General features: G+C 40.8%; 1 protein-coding gene across 1 annotated transcript; it reads left to right on the forward strand.

Moving 5' to 3' along the window:
* The first annotated feature begins 215 nt into the window (after window positions 1–215).
* LOC131968606 (alpha-2,8-sialyltransferase 8F-like) lies at window positions 216–17,075 on the forward strand. The gene is made up of 7 exons (XM_059329560.1): window positions 216–316; window positions 2,922–2,987; window positions 3,113–3,187; window positions 3,688–3,832; window positions 16,018–16,130; window positions 16,216–16,308; window positions 16,388–17,075. The coding sequence occupies exons 1-7, from the start codon at window positions 216–218 to the stop codon at window positions 16,848–16,850; spliced, it is 1,056 nt and encodes a 351-aa protein (XP_059185543.1). The 3' UTR covers window positions 16,851–17,075.
* The last annotated feature ends 4,350 nt before the right edge of the window (window positions 17,076–21,425 follow it).

The raw sequence follows: 21,425 nt of genomic DNA on the forward strand, positions 1-21,425 counted from the left end.
ACTCCATAATGCCTGCACGGCCCACGCAATGCGTCCAGCTGGCAAATTGCCTCTCCCTGTCAGTCAGACAGTCAGAAAGGGAGAGGTCAGTCAGTCAGACAGGGAGAGGATAAAGGGGAGGTTGTAGATTGTTAGATACAAGATAAGCACTTTGAGAGTGTGTTCGAACATAAAGTAAAAGAGGCTCGCAGGTGAAGTTAGCAGGTGGGAGAGATATGAGGGGACAGCTTTTGAGATCGCTCCACTCTTTGGTCTTCACTTTCTTGTGTCTGGGGAGCCTGCTGACCACTCTCACCTGGCACATGTTCGACAACAAGTAAGTGTGTGACTATTACTCCCAGCCACCTATAGAGCAGTCTGGAAGGTTTTTATATTTTGTGTGTTGGAAATGTGTTAGTAGGGGCAAAAGATAAAGAGACATTGTCTTAGAGTTTGAAAAGACATTAAGACAAGGGCCATAGAAGGTGATTTAACAGTTGATGTTGAGAAAATTTTTGAGACTTTTTTGTGCAAGCTGACAGTCTTTCTTCACTTCTGCTCATGTCATTGTTTAAATGTATTTTTTATCCAGGCCACCATGTTTATCTTTGCTTCAGTATCATGATTCGTCTCACAATACAATACTAGTAGCAAAACCGTCATTTGAAAAACATCACTTCAATATGAAACAACCAACATGTTTTTGTTAAAAGTTTGTTCTTATTGAACCACATAGTTGATTGCATAAAAAGTTCTACTGGTTAAATGCTGATCTATATAAGATAAGCTTTATGTAATTTATCTGCATAGAAACAAACAATACAGCACATTAAGAACGGGAACTTCTTCTAAATGAATGTATACATAATATAAAGTTCTGTCGGGGAGGAAAAAGTCACCCTGGAGAAACACCACACTGGTTAGAGTGCAGAAAAAAGTATGTAGACAAGCTGAACGCAGGTGGCGAAAGAACAAACTCCAGGTATATTACGATATTTATAAAGAGGGTCTTCGCAACTATAATCAGGAACTGAAGAATGCAAGGCAGTCATATTTTTCAGAGATTATCAATAGAAACAGTAATAATGCCCGCACACTTTTTTCTGTAGTAGACAGACTGACAAATCCCACAGCATCAGTCCCTCCTGAACTGCTGTCTAACAAGTCATGCAATGACTTTGCAGCCTTTTTCACAAACAAAATATTACAGGTAAGGCAAGCAGTGTGCAGCTCCAGCTCAGGAATGATAACACTGGTGCCTTCCCATCCTCTAGTCAAGCTAGGACATTTTACCCTCCTAGATTACACAACACTCACGGAAACAGTTTCAAAATTAAAGCCCACAACCTGCTGCCTTGATATTCTGCCTTCAAACTTTTTTAAAACTGTTTTCAACTGCATAGCTCTGGATGTACTGCAGATAATAAAATCTTCTCTCCAAGCAGGACAGTTTCCACAGACTTTGAAAACTGCAGTAATAAAACCTGTCCTAAAAAAATCTAATCTGGATTCCACAACAATTAGTAACTATAGGCCAATATCAAATCTGCCATTTCTGGGGAAAATCATTGAAAAGGTTGTTTTTGAGCAAATTCATGCTTTTATGATGCAAAACAATCTTTTCAACACATTTCAGTCTGGATTTCGGCGACACCACAGCACTGAGACTGTACTTATCAAAGTCTTAAATGATATTCATCTGAACACTGATGCAGGCAAATCCTCTGTCCTGGTTTTACTGGATCTCAGTGCTGCCTTTGACACAGTTGATCATAACATACTAGTCAGCAGACTGGAACAGTAGGTGGGGCTCACCGGCACTGTGCTACAATGGTTCAAATCTTACTTAAGACCACTTACTTAACAAGACTTCATTCCAACCAAGCAGGAGCACACATGACTCCACCCATCTAATCACCTGGGCTGTCTTCACTTCCTGGATCAGTTTGACATATGTGCTTTCACATGTGTCAAACTGATCCAGGAAAGGGTCAAGTGGCTGCAGGTTTTTGTTCCAGCCTAGCTAGAGCACACCTGATACGACAAATCAAACGAGTGAAGACAGCCCAGGTGATTAGATGGGTGGAGTCATGTGTGCTCCTGCTTGGTTGGAATGAAAACTTGCACCCACTTGGCCCTTTCCTGGATCAGTTTGACACATGTGCCTTAGGTCACCTGGAACTGGCTTGTTGCGTGTCCCAAAAACAAGAACTAAGCGGGGTGAGGCAGCTTTCAGTTATTATGCTCCTCACCTGTGGAACAAACTACCTGTAGATCTGAGGTCTGCTCCTTTAAATCAGGACTGAAAACACTATTGTTTACTGCAGCGTACTCTTAACTTTAACACCTATCTGCTGTACTCTACTGCCCTTACTTTTTAACTACGCAATGTTTGACTTGTGCTTTTTTATTATTTTATCTCTTTTTTTTTATCCTGCTGTATCTTATTTTATCCTATTTATATTTTTATTTCTATTTCCCTGTTTTAATTGACCTTTTTTACTGTTTTCAATTGTGTCTTGCTGTTTTTAATGTTTATGTAAAGCACTTTGAATTACCTTGTGTTGAATTGTGCTATACAAATAAACTTGCTTTGCCTTGCCTATACATAATATAACGTGACCTCTTATGCAAGTCATGTAGGTGCAGGTGTGGTTTTGTTACAGGAGGGGAAGGTGTTAATAAACCCATCCGCTTCTTCTTTAGGCTGACAGCCTAGATGTAAGGCATATTAAAGGGAGGATAATGTTGTAGCAGATGCTCCATTTTGTGCTCCATTGGAGTAAATTGTTTGTTGTTTTTTTTATAGAAAAATAAAGAAGGAAAAAATACTTTTTGTGAATTGTGTTATTTCTTTTCTCTCAGTGCCAATGAGATTATCAGGTATCTCTGGCACGGGAAGGATACTCACCTATCCTGTTTCTCTCTGGTTCCCTCCACAGTGATGACAAACCTTACAGACTGCCTCCTCACAAGAAAAGCCCTTCTGAGCTCTGTAAAGGCTGCAAGTAAGAGCAAACACTCCCTGCTTTTCCTCAATTGCCTGGATTTTTTTTGCCTTCATCAGATAATGTCCAGCAGTATGACAGAGATTATTCACCTGACTGTATATTTGGATGTGTGTGTGTCACAGGAAGGTCATCAACAAAGTAAAAGAGCGTTACTCTCAAAACTGGAAGAAGCAGGAGGACAATTATTCAGAGTTCAGGTGATTTATCTTAAATTTACTTTATTGGGAATTTTGTGAACAGAACAACAAAAAAATGTGCCACAATGGCAAATCATTTATCCCTAAATGCACAGCGATGTTGGCTCTCCATGCAGACAGGAATCAGTATATTCAGTGTGATTTAAAAGAAAGTTCAAATATACTGCATATGAAGCCACAACTAAGAGGAGTATTTAAACAGAGTCCATTTGCTTTCTGATATAATAAAAAAAAAAGAGAACATAACCACATGGTCTAAATATACCACGTCTAAAGGTCATGTTAGTTATGGAAAAACAGAGGGTCTGTCTTCGCTTACCTGGGGCTAGTTATTGATTTAAAATACTTTATTAAAACAAGAAACTTTGTCTTTTTTATTTCTTTATGACTTGAAGAAACTGTCAAATCAATTCACTTTTAATGTATCTGGCAACTTGAAGTCAGCGTTAACACTTTCAGCTGACTGTATGTTGTTTAACAAAGTCCTTGTGGTTCCTCAGATCTGAGCTGAGCAGCAAGTGCAATGGATCTGACAAGGCCATCATTACCCAGGCCAACACTCCAGTGGGATCCAAGATTGTGTACGACGGAGCAAGGAAGAGGAGCCTCCAGGTGACCCCGGAGATTTTCAGCAATTTCCCAAAGGTATGTGGCGTCACATTCATTGATATTACCATCATTAGCATCTGTTGCTTGTTTGGTATAATGATTGTTCCTCACATGTATTACCACAGACATTATTTCACTACTTTGCTCTTGTAAGTTCTGCCACAAGCAGTCACGTGCACACACTGTAAAAAAAGAAAAGTTGGGTGAACTCAAAATTTCAAGGCAACAAACTTCGATAAAATTTTAAGTTGGACAATTAAAATATAAATTAAATATTTTAAGTTTTGTTTTTGAGTTTGCTCAACTCTGAATTCAGATTTTTGTCAACTCAACTGTAAATTTTACTAACTTATAATTTTACATTGTAATAACTCACTCCTTACTTCTGCTAATTTCTGCAATGTGCTGAATTGGAACGATTGTGACGCCGCTATGAAATGTCAGCTAATGTTGCGACCACAATTTTGAGTTAGCATTGATACGCTAATGGCTACTCTTGCAGCTGTAACAAGCAGTGCAGCTAGCATCAGTTAGCCGCTAGCTTTCGCTAATGACCGAATTTCGCCGCTTTCCGCATTTCACAACAAAGAAATAAGAGTTAGCAGAACTATTGTCCCTTCTTGTGAACCCCAACTTAAAGATATAAGTAACAACAACTCACAGACTTGTTTTTGAGCAGACAACTGGCTTCCTTTGTTGTGCTAACTTACATTATTGCCCTAAATGTCAATCATTTATATTTCCAAGTTTTACCAACTTAAATCACTGTTTTAGGCCAAAAAATACAAGTTGGCTTTTTTGCAGTGCATGATTATAGAGCTCAAAGTCAGAAAAGGGCAACATGTTGTTTTTTCCGGTCCTTTACACAATATGGAAATGAATGTAAAATTTAAAAAGTACTGATAGAAAGCTAACTACTTAGCTATGTATTCTGTGTATGTGAAAGTGATATGCAATTGCCATTTATTTTGTGTCAACAAATTATTGTCAACATGAGTTCATTCACATTATCATAGGCTTCTATCATAGGCTTTTCTGTATCCTTTCTTTTTTTTGGCATAGTGCTGCAAGCATAATCAACATGAATCAAGTTTAAATACAGATACAGGTAATATTTCAAACACAGATACCTACAGTTTATATCCCCGGAATGCTGAAATTACTATGTTATTATTATTATTATCATTATTATTTTGTTAGCCCACACAGTAGTAGCAAAGTCACAATAAACATTTTATATCTAGACTAGAATAGCAGGTTTCAGAACTGTGGCTTCACACACTACAAACCATCCCAATGCATAAGAGGTACTGAGGTACCAAGATGGCGCCAGTCTGTTCGGCGATTTGTCTTCCACGGGCGCTCTGTCTATCGTTTGTTACAGCCCTGTTTCTAAGTGTCTATCTGGATGTTTCTGCCATTCTGTGCTACGATCGTCAAGCCCTGCTTAACATCCTCGACCTAAAATTCCCTGTGGCTCGGGCAGCCAGACCCGATCAAGGAGACTGGACCAGTTCTCCCCCTCTTGTGCTGTCAGGTATCCCAGCTTACCTGCGCCACCAGCCTGTGGCCCCTTCTCGCAAAAAGCGTTCCAGGAGACGAGGAAGGAGGCGCGATGCCTACGTCCTGTTGCCTGTGTCTCGCCTGCTACTCCTGCTGAAGCCGTCCTTGACCGCGATGCTGCTCCACTGCCTCGGCCATCGTTGTTTCTAGCCCCTCCAGCCGCCCCAACAGCGCCGACCGGACCGCGACTCTGTTGCCCCTCTCAAACCCAAACGTGCTAAAGCCCAGTTAACTCCATGGCTCAATGATGCAATGCGTGTCCTCAGACACTCCTGTAGGCAGGCTGAGCGCAAGTGGCAGAAGGACCGCCTCCACGTGTCCCTCCAAATCCTCCGAAGTTGCCTAGCGGACTACCAACGAGCCGTTAAAACAGCCAAATCACAGTACATTTCCACCCTGGTCTCCAGAAACAGTCACAAACCTCAGTTTCTCTTCAATACTCTATTATTATACTATTCTCTCATAAATCCCCGTAATGAATCCCCTGTTGTGCCCTCACCTGCCCTCTGTGAAAGCTTTCAAAAAATCTTCATTGACAAGATCGCAGCACTCAGGCCCTCTGATACCTTTGCCAGCCCCCTCCCCCTGCCTCCCCCCCTTCCCCAGCCGGCTGTCCTCGAGCAGTTTGAGCCCATTACCCTATCCTCCCTCTCCGATGCAGTCAGACACCTGCAGCCTTCTAACTGCCCCTCTGACTGTCTACCCCCCAGTCTACTTAAGGATGCTACAGTTTTCAACACAGTTGCCCCCTTCCTTCTACTGTTGATTAATTCCATCCTCTCCACTGGTTGTGTCCCAGCTGCCTTCAAGTTCGCCGTAGTGCAGCCACTACTAAAGAAACCCAACCTCGACCCCTCCATTCTCTCAAACTTCAGACCAATTTCTAAACTTCCCTTCCTGTCTAAACTCCTCGAGCGAGAAGTCTATATCCAACTGAAAGCCTTTCTCACCAATAACAACATCTACGAAAAATTCCGGTCAGGCTTCAGAACAGCCCACAGCACAGAGACTGCACTGCTGAGAGTTAAACGACCTGCTCCTAGTCGTTGACTCAGGGAGCCCTATGATCCTAGTGCTCCTAGATCTCACAGCAGCTTTTGACACGGTGGATCACAGAATCCTGCTGTCTCGGCTTGAGCACCAAGTTGGCATCAAAGGCACAGCCCTGAAGTTCTTTCAGTCCTACCTGGCTGACAGGAGCTTTCTTCTCCTCTATTGCCCCCCTCACCTGTGGGGCCCCTCAGGGCTCTATATTTTATTTTATTCTTTTGTATTTTATTGTACTTTAATACCGGACTGCTGTGACAACCGAATTTCCCTTCGGGGATGAATAAAGTAATCTATCTACCTATCTATCTATCTATCTATACTAGGTCCCATCCTCTTCCTATTATATATTTTACCCCTAGGGGACATCAGATCATGGATGGGTGCAAACTTCCTCAACCTTAATGAGAGCAAGAAGGAGATCATTATTTTTGGCAAAACCTCTCCGGCCTTCTCCACCGATGCCCAAGGCCCTCTAGCCTCCAACATCCGGCCTTCTGTCAAAAATCTTGGTGTGATTTTTGACAGTGCTTTTAAGTTTGAACAGCAGGTTAGTGCAGTGGTGAGGAGAAGCTTTTTCCACCTGAGAACTCTAGCCAAGACTAAAGCTTACCTGCCGCAGAGTGACCTGGAGAGAACTATCCATGCCTTCATCACATCACAACTGGACTACTGTAACGCTCTCTACACTGGCATGGATCAATTGCAGCTTCGCAGCCTGCAGTTGGTCGAAAACTCAGCCGCCCGACTCCTCACCTGCACTAAAAAACATGATCACATCACCCCGGTCCTCGCATCGCTCCACTGGCTCCCCATCCGTCACCGCATCAACTATAAACTTCTTCTAACTGTCTACAAATCCCTCCATGGTCTGGCCCCTACATACCTGTCTGATCTTCTGAACCACCACACCCCCTCCAGAGCTCTACGGTCAGCTGACCAGCTGCTGTTGGAGGTGCAGAGGTCCAGACTAAAGACAAGGGGTGACAGGGCCTTCTCTGTAGCAGCCCCCAGACTCTGGAACTGCCTCCCCCTCCACATCCGTGCAGCGCAGTCCCTAAATGTTTTTAAATCTCACTTAAAAACCCATCTCTTTTTTCTTGCCTTCAATTAAAGTTTTGTTTTTTTGTTTGTTTTGTTTTTTTCCTCCGGCAAGTTCTAGGGAATAGTGTCCCCTAGTAATCCCACAGTGCTTTTAAAATTATCCCATCTTCTTTTAATTTATTTTAAATTTAATTTTGTTTTGTTTTGTTTGTTTCTTTTTTTTACCTTTGTCAATTCTGTATTTTATTGCACTTTTTGCACTTTTATGTGAAGCACTTTGGAGCGGCTCAGCCGTCTGTAAATGCACTATATAAATAAATTTGACTTGACTTGACTAGTAGGAAAATAGTCTCGCCACCAGACCTTCCTCTACAGATTTTTGTGATGTTAAAACCTCAGACCTGTAGTGAGGGAAATATGATCCGCCGTAAACACAGTGCATTTTATTTTTTAAATTTATTTGAAAAAAAAAAAAGAAAATGTATTTTGTACACGATGTGCCATGCTCCGACGTCCGGTAAAAATAGAGCTGTGATACAGCAGAGCTGCAGCTGATGGAAGCTGGCACATTGACTAAAATAGGGCATTTTTCTAAAATATGACACATATTTAAGCGAATAAGTGGACGGCGACTAGTTAGACCATAACTCACAGGTTCAAGTTGCTCCACCGTCACGTCTCCTCAGTTATCCAGGGGGCAGCGGCTTCTCTCCCTCTCACTTACTCGCCCGCTCTCACTCTGTCTCTCTCTCTCTCTGGCGGCGAGTGTGCGATGCAACAGACAGAGAAGTGGCAGGCTCAACACACACAACCCCGTATTACAAGAAAAAGTTTTTCACATCCCTATTTTTCACGTTATTTAAAAACAAACAAAACAAAAAAAACAACACTCAGACGGCACTTTTTAATACAAGGCAAAAAGAGCAGGGGCTCAAGCACCCCTAGGGCCCTATGTGTGCACGTGCCTGGCCACAAGTCATGCAGGTTGTATTTCTTTAATCCAATATAATGTGAATACCCATATAATGGGGATTATTGACTTCTTAAATGTATTGGTCAGGAAATGGTGGCAGATTTATGTTTATCCGTAACCAGATGGCAGCACCCTGAACTCACTGAACAAAGGGTGGCTAAGGTGGACAGGAATTAACACGACATTCTTTATGACTATGTTCAGAGATCAATTAAATCTGCAATTGTACTGTATATTCTAACAATCCCTCCTAACCTGTAACTGTTTGAGTGACCCAAACCAATAAAATATACAGTCAGAACAGATAAAAACATAAAGATAAAGAAATAGCAATTAATTCCCAAAAAGATGTTAAAACCTTTGAGCTTCCGATAAAACACTTGGGCTTTTAAAGGTTCAGGTTCAGACAGCTTTTTAATGGAAAAAAAGAAGATTAGGAAGAGGCTTTCTTTTAAAGTCAGGTGTTGTTTTTTTGTTTTTTTTCACTTTGGTTTTTATTAATTTTTCATCCAACAACACACAAAAACATAACTTCACAATACACAAACATAACATCCACATAAGAAAACAAACAAAAAACAAAAACAAATTAAAGTCCTGTTGGGAATCACATTCCTTCTTGGTCACTCGTTAGTTCTCTGTCTCGTCCTCTGTATCTAATGATCTTTCATCAGTCTTTGTTGCTGTTCCAGGTCCTGAAATATGTCCATTTCAGCCATTTGTCCTCCAACTGCGTTTCCTGCAGTCTTAAGCGATGTGTCAGTTTTTCCATTATATAGATTTCCTCTATTATCTCTATCCATTGTTCCCGATTCGGAGGATCCACTCTACCCCATTTCCTCGTGATAGCTTTTTTACCAGCTATTAACAGTATTTTTGCCAGGTACCTATCCCCTGCATGCACGTTTTCCTCTGTAAAATTACATAAATAGAGTAACTTACAACACATAGGGATCCCATATCTCAGCACCTCTTGCAAGGTTTTATGTATCATCTTCCACAACAGTTGTACCTTATCACATTTCCAAAATACATGTGCATGGTCTGAGCTTACTGCTCCACATTCTCTCCAGCAGGATAGATTTACACTCAAATATTTACTCTTGACTTTGGGCGTTATAAAGAATCTAATCAAGTTTTTCCAAGAGAACTCCCTCCATAATCGTGAACTGGTGGATGTTTGATGCATTTTCCACATGTTTAGCCAGTCTTCATCCGAGATTCTTATATTAAGCTCTGACTCCCACTTTTCTTTTATATAATCAGTTGTATTCTTGTTTGTTGTCAATTTTTGGTAGAGTGGTGATATTATTCTAATTTTGGTGCCCCTGTAAGTGCTAATCACTGCTTGTATCACACCATTCACTTCCATGGAGGGATCCATCTTGATCTCCTTCCTGTAATAATCTCTAAGCTGTAAGTATCTGTAGAATTCGTGTTCACCCAGATCATATTTGTCTCTCCAGCTCCCCATCTTTCTCTAGAGTGCACCAAGCTGTAATTCCCTTAATTTCCCACTGTTTGAATCCCTTGTCATACCTGGCAGGTTTGAAATTACTATCAGATGCAACCCACTTTAACAGATGAAGATCCTTGTTTATCCCATCATTTTTAATTATTCTGTACCATAATTCCAGAGTGAATAGAGTAATTGAGTCAATTTTATTTTTAATTTTATTGTATGTTTCCTTATCTCCGATCACATTCTGAATTGGGTATCCTCCGAACTCTTTTTCCATTTCTTTCCACTTTGCCATGTATTCTGGTTTACACCAACAGAGTAAATATCTCAGCTGGGCTGCAAAGTAGTATTCCTTCAGTCTTGGTAGACCCATTCCCCCTCTTTCTTTCGGTAGCTGGAGAGTTACTTGCCCAAATAAACCTTGATATTGTTCTGTTCCAGGTCACAAACTGGGTTTGTGGGACCTCTACAGGTAGAGAATGGAATAAATAGAGTAGTCTAGGCAGCACATTAATTTTGATTATTTCAATCCTTGAATTAAAATCTAGCTGCAGCGTGGCCCATCTTCCAATATATTTTTGTATCTCCTGATTTGTTTTATCGTAGTTTTCTTCATATAATTTCGACAATCCTTTAGTAATGAAGACCCCCAGATATTTTATTTTCTTTAGGTTCCAATTAAAATGATACGAATCCTGGATTTCTTTTGATGGAGTGTAGTTAAGTGGTAATATCTGTGTTCTGTTCCGTTCACCATTACACCCACCAGTTCTTCATTCTGACGAACTGCTTGTGCCAACGGCTCCACGAAAAGATCGAACAAAGTGGGTGACAGGCAACAACCCTGTCTAGTAGACCTCTGCAAATTAATTTTGTCAGTCAGACTTCCATTTATCTTAATTCTGGCGTTGGGCAGTTGATATAGAGTCTTTATGCATTGCACTGATGCGTGGTTAAATCCAAATCGTTCTAACACTTGATACAAAAATCTCCAATTTACACAATCGAACGCTTTCTCTGCATCGATGCTTACTAACATAGTACTTTGTTTTTTTCTGTTGTGCTTCGTCTACAATATGCAAAGTTCTTCTGACATTGTCTTGCGTTTGCCGTCCACCTATAAATCCTGTTTGATCTTCCTCTATGATTTCTGTTATAAAAGTATTCAATCGTTTTGAAATAATTGTTGTGTATATTCAAAATCCACATTTAATAATGAGATTGGTCTGTAGTTTGCACAGTGCTCTTTGTCTCTCCCTTCTTTGTGGATGACTGTGATGATCGCTTCAACCCAAGATGGTGGTATTTTGTTATTTTTAAGTGTCCAATTAAAAGAAGCCAAGAGCAGTGGTGTGAGCTCATCCTTAAACATTTTATACCACTCTGCCGGGTAGCCATCACTACCCGGAGATTTATTATTTTTTAACGCACTTATTGCATCAGCTACTTCTTCCTTGGTAATATCGGCCGTTAGTCTATCATTTTGAATATTACCAATCGATGGCATGTCCAATGAATTTAGAAACACTCTCATTTCCTCTTCATCCGCGGAGTCGGGCTGTGTATATAGTTCCTCATAGTATCTGTGAAAGATTTTCTCTATCTCCTCTGAGTTGTGGGTTATCTCATTTGTATATGGATCTCTAATTTTACATATGTTGCCTAGCACTTGCTGTTTTCGTATTCGTTTCACTAGCAATTTAGTAGCCTTCGAGCCTGCTTCATAGTATTTCTGCTTCAGAAACATATTGTTTTTTTCAACTTCCTCCAGTAACAAGTCATTTATCTTTGTTTTCAATGTCTTGATCTGTTGATACATTTTCACATCATTTGTTTCCTGATATTCCTGTTCTGATTCCCTAAGATCCTCTGTATATTTTTTATATGCCTCTAATTTAACTCTTTTCACATGTGCTGTTTCCGCTATCAGTTTTCCCCTAATGACAGCCTTCATGGCATCCCACAATATTGTTGGATCAACCTCTCCATTGTTGTTTTCCTCAATATATCTTTTCAATTCTGTTTTCACTTTATCTTTTCTTTGTTCATTGTTCAATATTCCTACATTGAGTCTCCACACTGTACGTCTTTTCCTGGTGTTTATGTTAATCTTCAAGTAGAGAGGGTTATGGTCTGACACATCTGCCGCCCCGATCTCACATTCCTCCACTCTGAATCTGTCACTCTGATTCACCAGGAAGTAATCTATCCGTGAATGAACTTTATGTGCAGCTGAGTAGTGAGTGAAGTCCTTATCCAGAGGATGTAGATTTCTCCATACATCTACCATGCCCATCTCTTCCAGTGATATGTTTATAAATCTTGTTAACTGCCCTTTATTCCTTTTTAGACTTGTGGTGTCCAAATTGTGATTCATAACAACATTCAAATCTCCCGCACATATTAAAATTCCCTCTGCTTCAACAGCTATAACATCAAACAAGGATTTGAATAATTTTTTATCGCTCTCAGGAGGTGCATATATATTTATCAATGTTACTGGTTTGTTTTCTATTCTACCCTTTACTATAATGTATCTTCCCTCCCCATCTTTGACTTCCTTCTCACAATCAAATTGAATCATGTTTGCTATTAAAGTTACAACCCCTCTTCTACATCCCCCCTTGTATGAACTGTAATATAGATTCCTATATCCGTATCTTTTAAGTTTATCATGTTCTGACTGTGTTAAATGGGTCTCTTGTAAAAATATGATTTGAGCTTTTTCCTTCTTCAGTTTTGTCATAACCCTTTCTTTTTTCTTTGGTATGTTCAGGCCATTTACATTTAGCGACATTATTTTGACATTGTTAGACAACATTATATTCTGTTACCACCAGAAAATGCACTCCCAAACAGTTCTGAACTACAAACACATGAACAATTAACATTATAGAAATCCGGAAAAATAACTTCAAAAAATGGGGATGTGGCTCCTTCCTCCCCAAATCCCCGTTGGTGGGTGAAGGGGAAATCCTCATCTCTAAGTGAGGGCCCCTTCCTAGACTTAAAACTGAACCCAACTCACGGTGTTCCTTAGTGTCTAGATAAGTCCAACTCAAAATGACCTGACCACTCCCAGTCGGTTCTTAATAGCTTTAAATAAAAATAAATAAAGAGGTCTGATCAGATATTCCCACTATGTATCCCTTTTTTCCCTGAATCAGTCATTTTAATCCACGCATAGACAAAGTCCCATTCAATAATCAACAGTAATGCTTGCTGCATTTAAATCCTTATAACATCTCTTTCCCTCTGTCTAATCGCGTTATTTGTCTTTGTCCATACCTGTATTGTCTGAAGCCATCTGTGTTACCTTTTTCCCAACAAAACCTCTTTAAGATCTCCACTGAAAATCTTGCAGTTTTTCTCACGCTAGGTGCGCTGTATCCCGGCTTCGTCCTTGCCCCGTCACTCGCTGCCACTCCGTCACTCCTCGCATCCTTCCGCCCGCCACGGGTCCGGTGTCTTCGCCTGGCATATCCACGGTGTAGCCTCTTTCCTCCATGTCTCGTGCGGCTTCTCTGGCGCTCCCATACGTCCTCCCTCCGTTGTTCCAGTGAATCCGGATTTTTGTGAGCGGTGTTTGGAAACGGATTCCTTTTTCCTTTAACACTTTCTTTATCCCCACATACGTCTTCCGTTTCTGGACGATTTCAGTGGGGTAATCATGGTCAAAGTGAACTTGTTTTCCGCCCACCTGTATTTTCCTTTGCCACGCTGTCTTCAAAACCATTTCTTTAATCTCAAATTGTAGAAAGTTGGCCACGATTGACCTGGGAGCGGCGCCCGGTCTCAGTTTTGGAGCGAGAGCTCTGTGTGCTCTTTGAATCTGAAGAGCGGTGTCTTCCGGCAGCTGAAGTTCAGTCTTTAACAGTTGTTCCAGGTATTTGGCAACGGAGCTCCCTTCAGTGTCCTCTGGTATGCTGAAGACTCGGATATTATTTCTTCTTGATCTCCCTTCGAGATCCGTCACTTTCTCTCTCAACCGGTCTGTCTGCTCACACATCTCCGCCAGTACGTCTTTCGCGTCCGCCTTCCACTCTTCCAGCTCCGCTATGCGCGTCTGGGCTTCGGCGATGTCCGTCTTTTGTGTCTGTATATTGCTGCTAATCTCGTTTAGCTTACGGTCGATATCCTGTCGAAAGCTACTGAATTCTTCCTTAACCTCTTGTTTCAGTTCGACTTTGAGTATTGTTAGCTCTTGTCGTAGCTCTTGTTTAAGCTCCCTTATTATGTCCTTACTGATTGTGGCGAGTCCAGATGTCCATCTGTTTCTTCCACCGCTCCTTCCTCGTGTTCACTATCTTTAGCAGCGCTAGCATCGCGTTCGGGGATTTCTTCCATTACTGGTTGTTTTTTGGTTTTGTTCGGCTTTTCAGTGGTCCTACTGCTTCTTCGTGTGCTCTCTCTTCTTCGTCCTCTTCTCATGCCTTGCTTTCGTCTGTCGAGTTACATTTATTTTCGAATTTCTTAACCGCACTGGGAGAGCTCGTTAACTATGCGTCTGCACTCTTCGCCATGTTCCCGGAAGTCCCAGGTGTTGTTTTTTAACTGATGACAAAAGCACATTATGAAAATCCAATATGTGAAGTCATAAAATAAATAAATGTGGCAAATTTAATAACAAAAAAAGCAATAAATAAATAATACATAACTATAGTAAAAGTAAAATGTAAAAATTAAAATGAGTCATTTTCTTTCTTCCTTTTATGTGGAACTGGTAGACAAAAACTGTCAGAAAAGACTTCCTAACTTGACTTTGACCTCAGCTATGTACATACATACACAAAACAAAAAGACATACACATAATGGAACGTACAGCAAATAAATTATGTGTTAATAAAAAAGGTTAGAAGTTTGCAGCCATGCTGGTTGTCCTGTAAAGTAACAGACATTTTATTGTTTTATGTTGACCAGGAACTAGGACTGTCATGACTAACAGTAATAGGGAGGGGAAAGGATGCAGTCAGTCAAGTAACAGGAATCAGGTTACAGGATGTGGATGCTCAAATGCTATTGAATCACTTGCATTTGGGAGATTTTTCTTCTAGTGTGACCCCTTTTACTTGTGGGGTGCCTCAAGGGTCTATTCTAGGCCCTTTACTGTTCACACTGTACATGTTGCCCCTTGGTTCCATTCTCGGCAAACATAATGTCTTATGTCTTAATGTCTTTTCATTGTTACGCTGATGATGTTCAGATTTATCTCCCCTTACAAATGAATTGTAAAGACTCTGTACAAACTTTACTTGCCTGTATAACTGACATCAAGACTTGGATGAGCCTCAGCTTCCTAAATCTGAATGACAGCAAGACAGAAGTCACTGTGTTTGGGTGTCATAAACATTACAGCGACTGTGCTGATGCTCTGCCCCCCTCACTGGGTTAAAAAAACTGCTCTGTCATTAAGAGCCTTGGTGTCACTTTCGACAGTGAGTTGAAACTTGACAAGCAAATTGGCTATGTGGTCAAAAGCACCTTTTTCCAGCTGCGACTTCTGGCCAGGGTAAAACCGTACCTCTCTCCTAGTGGCCTGGAGACGGTTATTCATGCTTTCATTTCCACAAAACTAGATTTTTGCAACTCGTTGTATGTAGGTTTAGACCAGCACTCATTGCGACGCCTACAACTTGTACAAAATGCTGCAGCACGTCTTTTAACAGGCAAAAAGAAACGTGAACACATAACCCCAGTTCTGGCCTCTCTGCACTAGCTTCCTGTCCGTTTCAGAATTGATTTTAAGATCCTGATGTTTGTTTTTAAAATTTTAAACGGATTGGCTCCAGCGTATTTGGCTGAACTCATACATGTTCACAGACCAACCAGAACTCTGAGGTCTGCAAATGAGTCATACCTGGATGTGCCTAAATGCAGGCTAAAAACTAAAGGCAATCGATCTTTTGCAGTGGCTGCCCCTAAGCCGTGGAACAGTTTACCGCTGCATATCCGGTCGTCAAAGACTTTGGACATTTTTAAATCTTCTCTTAAAACTCATTTTGTCTTTATATTTTGAATTTTGAGTTTATTGTTATTCATTTATGTATCTTTTGGATTTCTTGTTGTTATTCAGTTATGTAAAGCACTTTGGTCAACCTTGGTTGTGTATTTTTGTCTGGCTTCGATTACAGAGGCATCCGTTTCAAAATAAAACATGGGACACGTGTGCTGTTGTTGGGAACGGAGGGATCCTGACCGACAGCGACTGTGGAAAGATGATCGATTCAGCTCAGTTTGTTATCAGGTGAGAAAGTTGTCCAATGTAGTGGCTTGAAAGGCTGTCACAATTCCATATAACATTCTCTTGATCTTCTTTTCTCTATGTTCAGGTGTAACCTTCCTCCTTTGGAAGACGACTATGTGAAAGATGTGGGCACCAAGACTGACCTCGTGACAGCAAACCTTAGCATCCTCAAATATAAGTGAGCTAAATCACAAATCTCACTGCACCTCAAAATGTTATTTTGGTGGTGTTGTTTCATATTTGCTATTCAATTTCAGGTACAGGGCTCTTATGGGACGTCGCCGTCTGTTTGTGGAGAGTCTGAGAAGATATGGTGACTCCCTGCTTCTCCTTTCTGCCTTCACTTCTGAGTGCCAGCGGGCTGTCTACAGTATTGAGGACTTTAAAAGTCCCATCCGGCCTGTCTTCTTAAACCCTGACTATCTCCATAAACTGTCCGTCTTCTGGCGCTCCCAAGGCATAAAAGCAGCACGGCTCAGCACCGGCATAATGATGACCAGCCTGGCACTGGAACTCTGTGCTAACGTGCATCTCTACGGTTTCTGGCCCTTCAGTAATCACCCACAAGGACTCTATGCCCTGACTAACCACTACTACGATGATGAAAAAGTAAATGCAAGATTCCATGTCATGCCGGTTGAGTTTGACCTCTTGTTGCAGCTGCACAGTCAGGGGGTGCTCAGGCTTCACCTGGAAGATTGTCGGCCAGGTAAATTGTAGTTCCAGGAATTAATGAAAGCTGACAGGAAAGGAGAAGTATGGCCAATTTTAAAATTCCATTAATGTTTGTGATGGGGACTTTTTTTTCTTGTGAACAGCGTGAGGTGAAAAACAATGACGATAAATTGAATAAATATTTGTTAGAAAAGGTCTTTGTATGTAATCCATGGCTGGAGTGGAATTACGTGTCCTGAAACCTGCCAAAATTTCCCATTAAAATGCAGTATTTCTTCATTAACCACACATTTTGCTCAACAACATATGATTCAATGATTTATTCGGAGAGTTTTACCCAGCCCTTTTTTAAACATTCCTCTATCGAGTATCTTCGTTTTGACACTGCATATAGCAAATGCATTATTATAGTAATTATTTATTGTCTACTAAGTGTAAAGTAACTCCAAACAGCGCTTCCTCTCTGCCATCATGCAGTCAGTAGTGCGCTGCTGAGTCCAATAGGGGAATTCTGCAATGCCAGAGATCTGCAATGTACAGTGGGTACGGAAAGTATTCAGACCCCCTTAAATTTTTCACTCTTTGTTTCATTGCAGCCATTTGCTAAAATCATTTAAGTTCTTTTTTTTTCTCATTAATGTACACTTAGCACCCCATCTTGACAGAAAAAAACAGAAATGTAGAATTTTTTGCAAATTTATTAAAAAAGAAAAACTGAAATATCACATGGTCATAAGTATTCAGACCCTTTGCTGTGACACTCATATATTTAACTCATGCTGTCCATTTCATCTGATGCTCCTTGAGATGGTTCTACTCCTTCATTGGAGTCCAGGTGTGTTTAATTAAACTGATTGGACTTGATTAGGAGAGGCACACACCTGTCTATATAAGACCTTACAGCTCACAGTGCATGTCAGAGCAAATGAGAATCATGAGGTCGAAGGAACTGCCCGAAGAGCTCAGAGACAGAATTGTGGCAAGGCACAGATCTGGCCAAGGTTACAAAAGAATTTCTGCAGCACTCAAGGTTCCTAAGAGCACAGTGTCCTCCATAATCCTTAAATGGAAGAAGTTTGGGACAACCAGAACTCTTCCTAGACCTGGCCGTCCAGCCAAACTGAGCAATCGTGGGATAAGAGCCTTGGTGAGAGAGGTGAAGAAGAACCCAAAGATCACTGTGGCTGAGCTCCAGAGATGCAGTGGGGAGATGGGAGAAAGTTCCAGAAAGTCAACCATCACTGCAGCCCTCCACCAATCGGGGCTTTATCGCAGAGTGGCCCGACAGACGTCTCTCCTCAGTGTAAGACATATGAAAGCCCGCATAGATTTTGCCAAAGAACACATGAAGGACTCTCAGACTATGAGATAATAAGATTCTCTGGTCTGATGAGACCAAGATTTAACTTTTTGGCCTTAATTCTAAGCGGTATGTGTGGAGAAAACCAGGCACCTCTCATCACCTGCCCAACACCATCCCAACAGTGAAGCATGGTGGTGGCAGCATCATGCTATGGGGTGTTTTTCAGCTGCAGGGACAGGACCACTGGTTGCAATTGAAGGAAGGATGAATGCGGCCAAGTACAGAGATATCCTGGAAGAAAACCTTTTCCAGAGTGCTCAGGACCTCAGACTGGGCCGAAAGGTTCACCTTCCAACAAGACAATGACCCCAAGCACACTGCTAAAATAACAAAGGAGTGGCTTCGGAACAACTCTGTGAACATTCTTGAATGGCCCAGCCAGAGCCCTGACCTAAACCCAATTGAGCATCTCTGGAGAGACCTGAAGATGGCTGTCCACCAACGTTCACCATCCAACCTGACAGAACTGGAGAGGATCTGCATGGCAGAGAATCCCCAAATCCAGGTGTGAAAAACTTGTTGCATCATTCCCAAGAAGACTCATGGCTGTACTAGCTCAAAAAGGTGCTTCTACTCAATACTGAGCAAAGGGTCTGAATACTTATGACCATGTGATATTTCAGTTTTTCTTTAATAAATTAGCAAAAATGTCTACCTTTCTGTTTTTTTTTTCTGTCAAGATGGGGTACTGAGTGTACATTTCCGTACACTTTCCGTACCCACTGTATATAATTACAATCATAGTACCAATAAATATAGATACAGTGTGTTAATATATGGTTATTAACAGATGAAATGCAGTAAAGTATTATTTTTATTAGCTAGTTCCATTTATTATTCTTGTATATTTTAGTATATGGTACATTTGATTTGACCTATTTACTAGTTTGGATTAACTCTCTTGGGTGAGCAACTGCAATAATACAAATTTGCATGAAGGAATAAATAATGTACTTCTGATTCTGATTGCCAAGAGTTGCATGTCGGGCAATTACCAAATATTCTGGTAAAATAAAGATGAAATAATATGCTATGGCGTTTGGTGTTACAAGATCTCAACTCAGATATTTAAACAGCTGGAGAAAGGGAAGACACAAGATGTTTCTTTCAGACAATAACACAATCTATTGTTTCCTCTTTTAGAGACATCTTCAAAACAACAACAACAAAAAACATTTAAAGTAAATTTAAAGTAAGAGTAATAATCTTTGTCAAAAAACAAACAAACAAAAAAACACCGGCTTGCTTTTGGCGATTGTTATGTCTCTTTTGTGTTAAAAAGGAAGCAAAAGGATCTTATTCTTGGTCTACTTTCGTGTATCTAACATTAATTTTGCTGTGCAATTTAAGACACTATAACTGTTTTTTCGCATTAAACAAATACACCTCAATTCACCTTAACTCACCATTTGAATGTCAGTACTTTTTTAATTGTCTTTTATAGCACCTTTTTTGCTCTAAATATAAAAGTGGTTTTGTAGCCTAAATTCAACAACACTGCAGCCTTTTTACTTTTTCAACAAACCTTACGTGTATGTGTAATGATGTGCACGCTATTTTCAGATCGCTTTGCTCTGTACCAGAGAAACGCTCATTTGGGTCGTTTTGAGTGGCACTGACAGATGAGTGATTCTTGTTGGTCATTTAGTACATGGTTTAGCATACTATGACAAGTGACACCTGTGTAATCACAAACATGTCACACCCTCTTCATGAGTGAGGAGGTAAAGGAGTTTGACATTAGAATAAAATCGTTTTTTTGGGATTCATTAGGAGTCACTCTGATTGGGTGGAGCGCAAGCTCTGGGGACAGTAGAGGAAAGTAGGCTTGTTAGTCCATCTGAGGAAAGATGATAGGTGGATAGGGACACATGACAAGCATATAAGTAAGATGTGGAGCAACGAAAGATCTGGAACAGAGAATTGACCAAGTTGAGGTGCAGAGAAAGCAGAGGACTTCACTGAACAAGATACAGAAAAATAGACAACCTCAAATGTCTCTTGATAAGAAAGAAGAGGGTAAAGATAAGGAGGCAAACAGCAATAAGGTTTCATATTAACACTCTTGAGGAAAAAGTGTCACACCACAAAGTGAGGGGGGAGATATGTTGGGACTGCTTTTGAGGTCACTTTACTCTTTGGCGTTCACTTTATTGTGTCTGGGAACCTTGCTGGCCATTCTCATCTGGCACACGGACAAAAACAAGTATGTTTGTCACTATTTTTCCCAGTCAGGAAGGAGTGTGCTGCAGTTAAGGAAATAGATTTTTTCTCACTTTTTTTTCCTGCACAGCAGATTTTCCACCTGTGTCATGTAAAAAGACACAAAGCTGTGAAAAACTGTAGTAATGAACTGTGAATGTCACTTACGGCGCGATGTGTATTCAATACATTTTTTCAACTTCATTTAATTTATACAGCCGAAAATCACAGTCTGTACAGCATACGACACTGTCTGTCCCTTATCCTCACATCGACAAGGAAACACTCAAACTAGCTAGCGTGAGTTGAACAGTGTTATATTTCTCCCGAAAGTTCGTTTCTTCAGCTTTCACAGTTCACTGTGTACAACTTGTGGCATTTTCTCTAAAAAGAAACAAATATTTCATCCCATTAATGACCAAAATGGCCAGATGTACTAACCTTAGAAAGCTGTAGCCTGAATATGCTTTGGTTTGTCACCATTAAAAAACAAAACACAGAGTTTTATCTACTCCAGGCATCGATACAATAGTCTAAGATCAATTCTCTTTACGCTGACTCAAATCTGCGTACACGAGCTGGGAGCAGCCATGACATCTGATCGTACCCTCCGCCAACGTCCTAATTGATAAATAACGAGCTTTGCGTAGAAATTATCTTGCGCCCACTTTACACTCACTGTACTAAGTCCTAAACAAAGTCTTGTACTGGTTGCTAATACGGAGGTTTTAAGTTTAGACGTGCACCCAGTGTGCTCCAAACATAGTAAAACGGAAAGTCCAGTAATGTTTACAAATATCTTGCAGGTTTATTTTCCTTGCATATATCATACAGCAGCAATAACTTGAACTCATAATACATCTAACTAAAACCACAAACCGAATTGCTCCTTACATCATAAACCACATAGGCATATACTAGGCACATACGAGGCACAGTCAAAAACTGTTTGCTTCCCAAATCAGCAACACCGGTGTCTGGGTTTCCCCACGTTAAATGGCCCAACCCAGCTGACCCGAGGTTAGCTGAGCCACACAGCAAACACAGCCCCCCAG

Source organism: Centropristis striata, chromosome 3 (genome assembly GCF_030273125.1).
Source record: "Centropristis striata isolate RG_2023a ecotype Rhode Island chromosome 3, C.striata_1.0, whole genome shotgun sequence".
In the NCBI taxonomy this organism is placed as follows: domain Eukaryota; kingdom Metazoa; phylum Chordata; class Actinopteri; order Perciformes; family Serranidae; genus Centropristis; species Centropristis striata.